A 12,220-nucleotide genomic window follows, 5' to 3' on the forward strand; every position below is an offset into this window, starting at 1 on the left:
GTGGCTTCTCACCAAGCGTGATACTACATTTCCCAATCCAGACCAATCCTGTGAAACATTCTGGGTCACCAGAAGGAAATCATACTATTCTCAAATTTTCCAAGACCCAGGGAAGAAAAAGTTAAAAAAGTTGGAATTTCCACCATAACAAACATTAAAACTCATCTCTGATTTGCTTTTCCATATGTTTAGGTTTTGTAGTTAAGAGTCTTCTGCAGCTCTCTAGGGCCATCCTGGCGAATTCAACGGCAGACGCTAACTTAACACATTATACAAGCGAGTGATTTTGGAGCTCGTTGAAGCCAATGTGTCACGCTTCATCACTAGATGCACAATTCAGATTGCCAAAACACATGCATTTTCTAATGTCCATGATAGCGGATAATAGTGATTTAATTATTCTTATCGGATATTAATTGCCCAACATAAATAAAAGAAAGAAAGCAGCTGTTGACAAAGTGCAAATTGAGTTTTACTCATTGATATATTTTTATTTTCATGTTAAATAACAGTGTTTGCTTTCATGGAAATAATGCTGTTGAGGCTAGCGTAATGAGATGTGTATTTAATGACCCGTAAAGAGTATTAAAAACGTAAAGAAGCAAAGAATGTTCGTGATGAAGGAGAATTTAGGACTAAAAAAGTAATTTACCTTCATATTGTGAAAATTAAATGATTGAAGGCTATTATCCATCTTACACATGAATTAGCCACGTTTGTTGCTATTCTAAAATTACATTTCATTTGTTTATAGAGCGATAGTGGATTCTGTAATAATTTTGCTATAGGGGGACATTGAAAATGAACAAAAACTTTAAAATTGAATCTATATACAATTTACAATTGGAAGGAGCAACACTGTCAGTGCCTCCATATGACAAGCAGCTAAAGACTAAATAAGTCACTGTAAAGTTTAAGTGCTAGCATCTTTTAAATAACAATTTGGCATAATCAGTAACTTTTTTGATCTTAGGTTTCCATTTATGACCAAAAAAGATCCATTTGGAGTACACGTTGAACTGCCTAAGTTGACAGTGCCTGACTATTTGCCATAGCTAAACTGACTGAACTTAACAACAAAGTTTTGGACTTAGATGTTAAAACTGGTCCTTAAGACCATAGATACGAGACAGAATTCTGACATGTTGACAGAATGAGCTCATGAATGTCTATATTCAAGTGACCAAAATCACTTTGACATTCTAGCTCCTAAAAGGTAGACTTTACAAAGATGTGGTAAGCATTGTATGTTATTGCACAATAAGCTCCAGAGATTTCTCTTTGGGATTTACTCACTAAAGTCAGAGTTGCCAGGAAAGTTTGCCGTATAGTTGGGGTCTCAACCCCCCTCCATTTTCAATAAGATGAGTAGAGTTTGGATTTAACTATGCATCATACAGGGTCCGCCAACTATTCCAGTGACAGAAGCTCAATGGGATTGCCCCTTAATACTGTTTAGTGACCATACCTGGGAATTCTCCAGGTTTGACCCGGATAACTCCAGATGAAGCACTGCTTCTCCGGTTCTCCTGGTCAACACCCGAATCCTCCGGGTCGCGGGAGGGGTTTTGACATGCCCGACTCCCCACCCATTTCCCATTTTAAATGGAGGTGTTTCCTGCGATGTCAGCGGGAACGCCCACTGACATCAACAGGAACATGTCAGCTGTACATTAGGATGTATCTTCTGTCCTGCAAGTATGTATATTAGCACTACGGTAGTGAAAGTACAAACGTTTGAAGAACATTTTATTTTTATTTAATATAAGTCTTGACATGTTATATTTTCCTGGCAAATCCAAAATGGAAAATGTAGTTATATGGTAGGTATTGCAAAAACAGAAGTGACTTTTACACCTGGAACAGCTCTGCTTGGTATCGATTACCATGTCAACGAGGCCTGGCAAGATCATGGTGCAGATTGGAGGACTGGTGAAGTGTAGCTGACAAACAGAAAAGCTTTGTTCGTCACATAGATTTACCGGGCATGTTGTCAACAGCTGCAAATATAAGCATCTGTGTCTTATGTGCTTATTGCATCCAGGGCAATTTGATGGCATCTACATCTCATTCTTCAAATACAGTCAGCTCTCAATGTTCTGCAGCTGGAAATGTGTTGGAGCTGTTCCACCAACCCATGGTTCCTAGTATTACTGAATGCCTAAAAAGTTGCCAGAAACAATTCTTTAACCCTTTAAGGACAATGGGTTGTCCTTAAACCCTTTAAAAACAATGCATTGTGAGCCCGTACATGTACGGGCTTTGCCGTGAAGGGGTTAATCGTGTGACATTTTGCTCCATTCATATGTTTTACCAGGTACCCTTAGTTGTCTTATGGCACAATATACGTTGTTACAATAGAAACTGAAGAAGCTTTGTAAAATGTTTTGTTTAGATTTTATTAAACCTCCAGAGGATAGAATAAAATGACATATGCTAACATGCTAGACAAACTAATTAATGTTTTGTCTAACTAGAACAGAACTGTTACGCGCTTTTTAGCAAGGTCAGGACTGCTATAATGCTTTTACGTCTTGGCTTTTACATCCAGCAATAAAACATCCATTTCCAATAAACAAACAATATGCCTTTAAAAGACCTTGGGTATTGGTTGGTTTCCAAAGCAGCGGAGAATGGATAAATTATGGGAAATACAAAAAAAGATGGCATAAACCTTGAAATAAAAATAAATATGAAGGTAATGGTCTTGGTATATTGAAAAAAATTGTCAGTAGAGTAAAAAATAAACCCACTGGCTATATTTTACTTTGTCAATAATTTCATTATGGCAATAGAAGAAGTATGTCAGAGAACATATACTATTGTAAAAAATAATCTTACTCGTGCCTCTTTTCATCCTTCGATTAGTGAAAGGGCATCAGTAAAGAGCAGACTGTGACATTTGGTTTGGTGAGAAAAAAATTCCTGGCAGAATGGATGAGATAAGATTGCCTTGTAGGAGTGTGCTGAGTATTTGCAGGACTTGAGATGTTAAAGGTTAATACATCATGTTGTTGGGTTTTCCAAAGAGGAAGAAAAGAAAAAGAATAATTGCTTATTGCAGTTTCTACTATTTTCTTTGTTGCTTGTGTACTTTGGTTAGTCAGACCCCTTTGTTATACATACTGTATATTGAAAATATCAATTGAATTGGATTTAGTACATTGTACACCATGACTTAAAAGAGGTATTATTGGATTTGTTATTCGTATTAATAAATATCCATGTTGTATTTGGTGAACTTCTTTCTTTTTCTACATGTTCCAATAATTTAGAAAATAAACTCTATTGAGTGGTTCTATACTCTGCATCAAAGACAACTGGAGCTCTTCATGACCTTGGTGACGTGTCCATGATGTCTACAGATGCAGGCCCATACCTGGGAACCTCCCAGGAATAGCCCTCCAGATCTGTCCCACTCTTGATCATTATATTTGGCAGGGGGGAGAATTGCAGAAATATTCCCCCCCTAGAGGTCTTTGTAATCAGTACTGATCATTAGAGCTTCTGAGTGAAATCCAGAGAGCCCCAGTTATATTTCAGCCCTGTCTTTTCCACCAGTGCCTTCATGTTTGATTGCTAACATATCCCATTTAAAGCAGAAACAATCCCTTAGAGTTAGTTCGGGTGAAGGAATATTAATACATTTTATATTATTTCGATGTTTTAGGGGTAATGTTTTAAAATGGGGTACTTCATAATGGCGGCATGCAGAAAGTCATGCTTATAGCGTGTCTTCGGGGAATAACGTATAACATTCAAAGGATTACTTACCAGGAGTAATACATTTAGCTCAAAGCTTGAAATGATCCGCAGAATGACCTATTGAAAAACGCTTTCATCCTATTGACTGGTGTCAGCTCGTAACATTTAAACAAAGCATATTGTGATTCCCTCCTGAACTTTATCTGCATAGACAAATAGCTTGCAAAGCATATTTGTATTTGGTTTTGTATTGGCAAAGTGTTAGCAGAGAGTAAACATCAACTCAACGAGAGATCCGAGAAAAAGTCTGGCTAAGGAGGCGACAATATATAAGGTATATATCCCCTAATATGATTTTTTACATTTCAGAAGGGATATGATAGTTTAGAATAATTATTTTACAGTGATGTCAACGGGGAGAATTTTAATTAATTTCTAATTAAAAACAGCTATTTGTTCTCACTGTATTCAAAAATGGTTGCAGACCTCAGATGTGATTAACTTCAACATTATTCTAGATTGTAGTGTTCCCAACTTTCCTGCTATACAGTAGGGTAGCGCCACTTTTTCTAGAGGGAGAGATTTCTTGCGAAATAAGCATTTTATAAAGGACACATCATATGCCTTTGCTTAAACCAATGGCTTATTCAATTTGTATGATGAGCTGAGGTTTTGCAAATTTTTATACTGTTTGATATGTGTCACATATATCCGATTATTCTATAAATCGAATTTTATAGAGTAATGGATTGGAAGTAATGCTCTGTGCCTTGACTTGCAAGTGCATTTAGGTAAGTAATGAAGAAGGGTTACCTCCCATAAATAGATTGTAATATATTTTATGATTTGTGACAGGTGGTTATTGAACGTAATCTTGTATTGTCAATATCCAGAAATGAGTTTGTTGTATAATCAATTTCGGGCTTAAGTAAAATGTGGTTTGGGTCGTGAATAATACCCAAGCAAGATTACGTTTGTAGCGACGTTTGCTGACACCTGTTTAAAAGCAAGACGAGAATATCATAATAGCAACCAGCTTATTGAGCTTGGAGATTGAAGATGCCTTCATGTGATATACCAGAATGAAGCAAACGTGGAAAAACATTTACTCATCAGCATATTTTAATGAAATGGCTGGAGGACAAGACCCTTTCAAATGTTATTTAAATACAAAAAAACTGTATAACCGCTTTGTGCTGCTGATGTCTCTGTCTCACAGACACAGAATACAGTGATGGATTTGCAGACTTGGATTTACTAACCATGATCTTAATGATGGGCACGTTAGCAAGTAGTAGACCAAAGAGGTCTATGGTCTGCTATTGGTTAGCATTTATATACCACCATGTGGTCGAGCTTATTAATGTGGTGGTTCATACTATCCAGAAATTGTTCATAAAAGATTCAAATTATGGAAGTCACACAATAGAATCTTTCAGAATCTGTATATGTAGGGGAAATAACGAAGCCTTTGAGGATTGTGTTCATCACTGTATGGTCATATGGCAATTCCCATATCAGGATTTGGTTACTTTTGGTTCAACGTTAATAAACCATTGGTATCATATCAGAGCTTCTACTTTAAGGGCATTAAGGTTTTTATAAAATGAGTTGACAAGTGTGGTTAAATGAAGTACCAACATTTAAGGGAGAGCAAAGTCATCCATCACTAAACTTGTGTGGTATTATTAACTTTAGAGATAGCTTATTACCTCCGAAAAAACTTCCGTAGGAGCCAGGAACTATCAACATATTAATGGATTTTTCTTTGAACATCCTTGACTGCTCAATAGAACATCTATTTATCTTCTTTATAAATGGAAAATATGCTATGTTCTAAAAATATGAACTGTAATTTGTTTATCTGAGTTTGCTTTGCTATATAGCGCGTGACGGACCGCCTGCTGTTCATTTGGCGTGATTGAGATATTTTGTCTTAATTACGCTACCTAAAAATAGCCTTTATCATGGCCGCAAAATGAAATCAGTAAACAGTATAATGCATATTGTGCGGGATATCATTGATCATTCCTGCTAATGGCTTTGCAATGATGTACTGTTCTGCTAATGATATTAGATGCTGGTGCCTTGTGCCAACTCAAACTCTTTTGTATGTCCCTACTTTACTTCCTAGTGCTGTGTAAATGCACTGAAAGTGACTTCATTGGCTCCTCCAACATCATGACATTGACTACTTCTCTAATGATCTGTTTGGATTCATTAAATTAGTTGCATGTGTAAATAACATCATCCATTAAGCATATTTAGAAAGGTTATCTGTCCTTTGTTTGAAAAGTTTGCAATCAATTCTCTAATGATTGCCTAGAATGAAGATAAGTTCGTTTGGAGCGCCAGTGGTGCCACTATCGCTCACAATTACAGTCAATGATCTAAGCATAATGTTTTACATTATGATCCTTGTCCTTCATAATAATAATCATTGGTCTGGAAGAAGCGAGACACCATTCTTAAAATACATGCACAGGCTACATTTCTTGTGTCTTTTAACCCAAGAAATATAATATCTTAAATCCTTGTCTTACTTTATTATTTAAACAATAGAATTTAATCACCAGTTTGTAAACTGGCACAGTGACTTAAGCATTGATCACTTATTTTTTTTAATAACATTTTTTCAATTCTACTTAATATTTCACTAAAAGAAGATGTGACAGGAGAGTTTGCCAGAGAGTTGTGTTTAAATTATTAGGCTACACTATGCATTATAAAGGTCCAGCTCCAATAAGCATCACCTGCGGGAAGACCTCGGACAGCCTTGTATAACGTATAATCAAATCAGTGGGATTTCCCCCCCCCCCAACATCTACTTAACCATTGAGTTATGCATTATACAGGGCCTAACATAGCTAAAACCACAACCCTCCTATAAACTCTCCTTCTAAATTTCCCTTTAGTGAATAGATCCCAATATGCTGAAGATGTACCTAAATCCCCTTAAATACACTCTTGTGGTCTTAATTTTGCACCTGGCATTGTGTTAAAACTAAGGCTATGGCTTAAATTTCATTATGATATTTTCCCTGGATATTTTATCTTTCCAGTAAAATTAAAGGACCAAGGGCTTTAGAGCATTTATTGTAATTATCCTTATTAAAAGCACTGATAGAACATCAGCTGTTAAAATCATCATGGCTGCTCTCGGCAAGCATACGTGCGATTTTCCTGAAATGCAATAGAAAAGAATCCCAAACATAAACATTTCTCCATGTAAAAATGTCCATACTTATTGTATAATTACAGATGCAAATGACTACGTACCAAGTAAAAAGGGCAAATTCTTGTTTTGCCGAGGACCTAGTGCCAGGTTGACACCAATCCGCAGCTCCTACCATCGTTTAAGAGTGCTTACCAAAACTCTTCTGAGTGCAGTTGGATAATGGCCTATACTGTGCCGTGTGTTGAACATTCAGAATGAAGAGCTTCATTCTAACACATTTGTGTTAATGGTAGCTGCTTGGAGCTTGCTGCATTTAACATGAAACATCGAGAGTTCATTCACCTCCAGACTCTCAGCTTCCGATGACAATGTGTTGAGTTGTTTATCGGCCAAAAGGGTATTAAAGAAGAGATGCTTGATGCCTAACAGGCAATAACAAAATAATTAGCCATTTTAATGTCTCAAATTACTGTGTTTTGTGTTATCTGGGGAACGCTGCCAGTTCAGTTTATTTCCTTAGTTTTACCCCAGCTTTAGTATAGTACTCTAATGCCAAATTAAATGCCGATTCGAACCGCAATTACACCGGCTAGCTCTTGTTCTAGGTTTAATTTTATTGGTCCGATTTTTTTTTTTTTTTTTTTTTTTTTTTTTGTCCTATAATACAATCAGAGAGAAACAGTAAAGTGTTTTGGACAATTAGAATTATTATTTGATATTATGATTGCCCAAAATATAGATCCGTTCATTTTAAGTATGACTGGTACCATCCGAGTAGACATTTAATGTAAGTCAATGATCTAAGCATAACTTTTTGTGTTGTAATGATTGTCCATACTAAATACCCAGATTATATGAATGTGATCACAAAGAGAACTTTGGTTTGTTTTTACTATTACAAATTACATGTTTCCTAGACGTGATATAAAATAGTTGTTTTGTAAACTATTGTCTGAATTTTCTGTCGTTTTATGGAGTTCTTTATCACTTTAGGCTTAAAAGTAATTGATCTGTGAATGGTTCTTTAGAAGCAAATCTTTTTGGCTTTTAAACAAAGCATGTGCCCTCATAAATGGACCACTTTTAAGGTGCATTCTCTCTTTCTTTTTATGTAGCAACAAAAGGCCATTTACAGGCCATGTATTTATTAATTTTTTTTACAAAGCAAAGGTAAATGCCCTCTTATTGTGTTTACATTTACACTATACCAAGCCTTTTTCCTGCCTTGACTTTACATGCTTCAAAGTATTTTGACTTTGCGCTACTGCATGATGTGATGTTATTTGATTTTTTTTTTTGCTATATTGTTATCTCCTGCCTAAGCTCTAAGGAACATTTATCTGAGAAACACTGCTTGTTCTCTTATATCCCCACAACCACGATGATGTCATACATTCAGTAAATGGTAATAGGCGGACAGAAGGGCCAGACCATGGTGAATGTAACCCTTAAAGACAATTCCATTGCTGCTCTTGAAAAAGTTTGGGTCCTAATATCAGCGAAAGGGAATACTATCTCCTCTGTATTGTACTAGGTTGAATGCCGTAATATTTTTATTGTACAACCTGTATCCCCACAGATATAACAGAAGACTCTATCGTTGCCTTGTAATATAGCCAAGAATATGTGTTGGCATAGAATTTGCCTAAAATTAGCATTATTATAATGTAGTTCTTCAAGGGGTTAATAGCTGTAGTATGCATTTTATACTGTAATTCATATCTCTTCAGCCTCCAGAAATGCATGTTTCTCTAGGGTTGGTCTACTTTTATTGGAAAGAATGGCAAGTTGAACCCTGTAATCCAGTGTGTAGTCGTGCCTGTGTATATAGATATAGCTTTAACCCTTCAAAATACCAAACTTTCGTTTTGCTTTATGCCTTTCTTTATGGTAGCATCATCTAATGACATTTCATGCACGCACCAGATTAACTGAAAATGAACTGCCTGTAAGTGTATTTTATTGAATACAAATAGTAATTCATATTTTTCTTTGTTATGTGTCATGCTGTTTTCTTGCAGGTTTATATGAGTTATGCTGTTTAAAAGCTGAACAGACTTTTTATCCCCAAGGATTCATTGGTGTAAACTTGCTGTAAAATTGAATCTATAGGGAGAATGCTGTTAACCTTCACTTTCTAATCTTTGCATCTTTCGCGAAAGACTTTCTGTTTCTTTTGTTGGTATACATTTAATATTTCCCACTCTTTCCTTTTGCTCTTTGCTTTCTATCTACAACCTGTCCTTCTCTTCTTGCAGCAAAATCGTATCAGTGAAAATAATTGATGACGAGGAATATGAGAAAAACAAGACCTTCTTCCTTGAGATTGGGGAACCCCGTTTGGTGGAGATGAGTGAGAAGAAAGGTGGGGCGTCTGCTCCGAGGCTGAACCCTAACCATTACTTTGACTTATCACACTTGGATGGCTTATTCAAACCATTGACTCAGATGCACACATCCATTTACATATGTAAAAGGGCTTTAGTCTCAATGGGGAAGGATACCTTAACACAAACGTGGTCAGTAGATGTATGTTGGCGATGGCGCTTTATGGTACACTTTTTCTGAACGTTGTTTGCCGAGATCTCAGTATAGTAATGGGGTGGCATGTTCTTTAGCATATTTGAATGGATGTGTGCAGGTTCAACTACTCATAGCATCATAATAACCATCAGGCTTAGTTGGGTTTTTAAGCATGTGTGTGCGTGTGACCTCAACCATCCATTTCCTGTCTTGTGTCCCCACAGGAAGTTCATTACAGTTAAAATACTTGACAGAGAGGAGTATGACAAAGAGTCCTATTTCTACCTTGTGCTTGAAGAACCAATCTGGAAACGAGGAGGAATGAAAGGTGTGAGAGTAAAATATTACCCAAACCAATAAGTAAATCAAACAATGCCCTGTTCTGTATGTAAATCCTACTCTCACACTTGCTCTCTCCTCTTGCTTAGCCTCTGAACTCTATGCAATTCCTTCTGTTAAGCTTGGCCAGCTCTTTGTTTATCCTCTCCTCTAGAGCTTGAAAGAGGCCTATTCACACCATATTTGTATGCAAGAAGCTTCGTGCTAACTAGACCCTCCACCTGCCTCCGGCATTGGTAGGATGTCTGGGTTAGCACAAAAAATAAGATGTAGATAATTCAGGCATGAATTCGGTAACCCATTAGTCAAGGTCTGTAGTGGTGCCTTTCTTCAAAAATGTAATGTATAGGTAAATATATGTATGGATGTCATCTTATATGAAAAAGGTACGTTCAATTGACATGCTTCCCTATAAGTACAAAAGCAGCATACCTTCCCAGCCATTTTTTAAAAAAAGTAATGGTAATATCAGCTGCTACGTAAAGGTTAACGTTAACCAAAGCATTTAAAACTCTTGAACAAATAGAAAACAGCAGTTGCTCCATGATTTTATTAACGAGAGACATCCCATAGAAAAAAAATACCAGTGTCTTACTTAGTAGTATTTTCTGTAGCATTGAAGGCATGGGTAGGTCACTTATTATTATTTGAATATTAGTTAGTCTCCGTGTATCAGACCAACTTTAGTAGTGTTTCGGGAGAATCTATACCTTACTAATTGGAGCATGCATGCACTATATTAACCGCCAAACTAATATAAGAAATTCTAGGAGCGACATATGTCAGCGTCTAGAATGAACTAATCCCATTGCTTACAATAAGGTTTTATCTGCATGTAGTTATATTAATATTGCTGCAGTCTGTACAAATGCATGATTCAAGCCAGGTTTTCTACTGTTTAAATATTCCGTGTAGAAATACTATATACATGGTCCGTGTTCAAACTGGTTAGAGGCTTTAACCCCTTAAGGACAATGGGCGGTCCTAAAACCCATGCATTTTGAGCCCGTACACGTACGGGCTTTGTCATTAAGGGGTTTAAAATAAGCTATTTCTTGCATGGTTACGCCTGGTGAGATATCAACAGTTAAAACCCAAAGAATGAACCCTGTTGTTAAAATTAATATTGATCCAGCAATCCCTTTATTCTTGTCTGGGACTCATTTAAATTTATTAGGTGTAAAAAAAAAAATTAACTAGGACATTAGCTTCTTGTAACCAAATCATTAATTTGGTTAATTAATACTGATATGTGCTTATGAGCCATCAGGTGGAATATAGCAATCTTTAAATTAGTGCTTAAAAATCTAATTGCTCTTTTTGTATACCACAAAACCTTAAAAATGTGCCTTAAATATAAAAAGTTAGTAGAAAAATGTACATATTGCAAGAGTAATATGGTAATTTCATTAAAAAAAAATAAGTCACTCATTTCAATCAAAATTAAGCTATAGTTCCCTTTATTACGTAACATATGTTGTTTGGCTAGGTTATCAATGGACAATTAAATGTTGAAATGTAAAATTACATTTCTAAATGTTTTCAGTAGATTGGGGGCTTTATTGAGCATCATCACAACTGAATGCAATGGTCAGTTAATGGGAAAAAAAGAAAGCTTAAAACTGCCGCTTGTTCTTTAAGGTAGATTTTCAACATGGCCATGGCTTTCAATAGAAAATAATAATAAAAGTAATGGCAGAGTGTATTTATTGACACAGAGAAAACATAAATCAGGTTTATCCCATTTAGCTTCCTTCCCTCCAAGGCTTAAAAATAATAAAACAAATGCATATTTTATATAATGAAGCTGAATTAAATTTATATACAACTCTAATAAGAAAAGAGAGAACAATACATGGTGAGGTATGGATCAAATATCCCTTCCATTTCTAAAGCAACAAGGTAATTTTATGCTAAAAGTCCAGTTGGTCCAATTGGATAATTCTTGCTTAAATTTCCTTGCCTCTATGCCAGGGTTGGGTAGCTTGGCATTGGTTACCCAGCCCTGGTAAATACTGAGCTTCTTTCTGTGGACATCTGTTTCATTTCCTCAATTCATTTGTCTTTCTTATTCTGTCTGTCTCCTATGTGTTTTATTTACAGCCCTGTTGTTGAATGAGCTTGGTAAGCATTTCATTTCTTGTATTTGTTCCCCACCTTTCCAATTTCACTGTGTTCCTATGGGTAGCCAACCAGTTATTGTTGAATTCCAACTCTCATCATCTCCATGCAGGACACATATATGCTGGATGGAGATCTATGGGACTTGTAGTTCTGCAAACGGTGGGGAGTTACATATGATTTTGTTGATTATATTTTAAACATTTTATGTTTGTTATCTTTGGGTGCATGTAAGGTAAATTTGATGTGTATCACCTGAACTTATAAGAACAGATTAGGACAGATACACACTTTCTCATGCTTTGACAATCTGAAATTGTTATTGTTAGAGGCGCTCAACTGGACCGTGCCAAA

General features: G+C 36.1%; 1 protein-coding gene across 5 annotated transcripts in view; it reads left to right on the top strand.

The window, feature by feature from the left end:
- The window catches only part of SLC8A1 (solute carrier family 8 member A1), a 199,281-nt gene that overhangs the window by 155,916 nt on the left and 31,145 nt on the right, over positions 1-12,220 (top strand). For 3 of the 5 annotated variants that reach the window (XM_053460152.1, XM_053460153.1, XM_053460154.1), the window contains 2 exons: positions 9,142-9,248; positions 11,849-11,869. In XM_053460152.1, the coding sequence (XP_053316127.1) occupies positions 9,142-9,248; positions 11,849-11,869 (128 nt within the window). Of the gene's footprint in view, positions 1-9,141; positions 9,249-9,630; positions 9,735-11,848; positions 11,870-12,220 lie in introns of all 5 variants that reach the window. The other 2 variants (XM_053460155.1, XM_053460156.1) reach the window with 2 other exon arrangements.

Source organism: Spea bombifrons, chromosome 3 (genome assembly GCF_027358695.1).
Source record: "Spea bombifrons isolate aSpeBom1 chromosome 3, aSpeBom1.2.pri, whole genome shotgun sequence".
Taxonomy (NCBI): Eukaryota; Metazoa; Chordata; class Amphibia; order Anura; family Pelobatidae; genus Spea; species Spea bombifrons.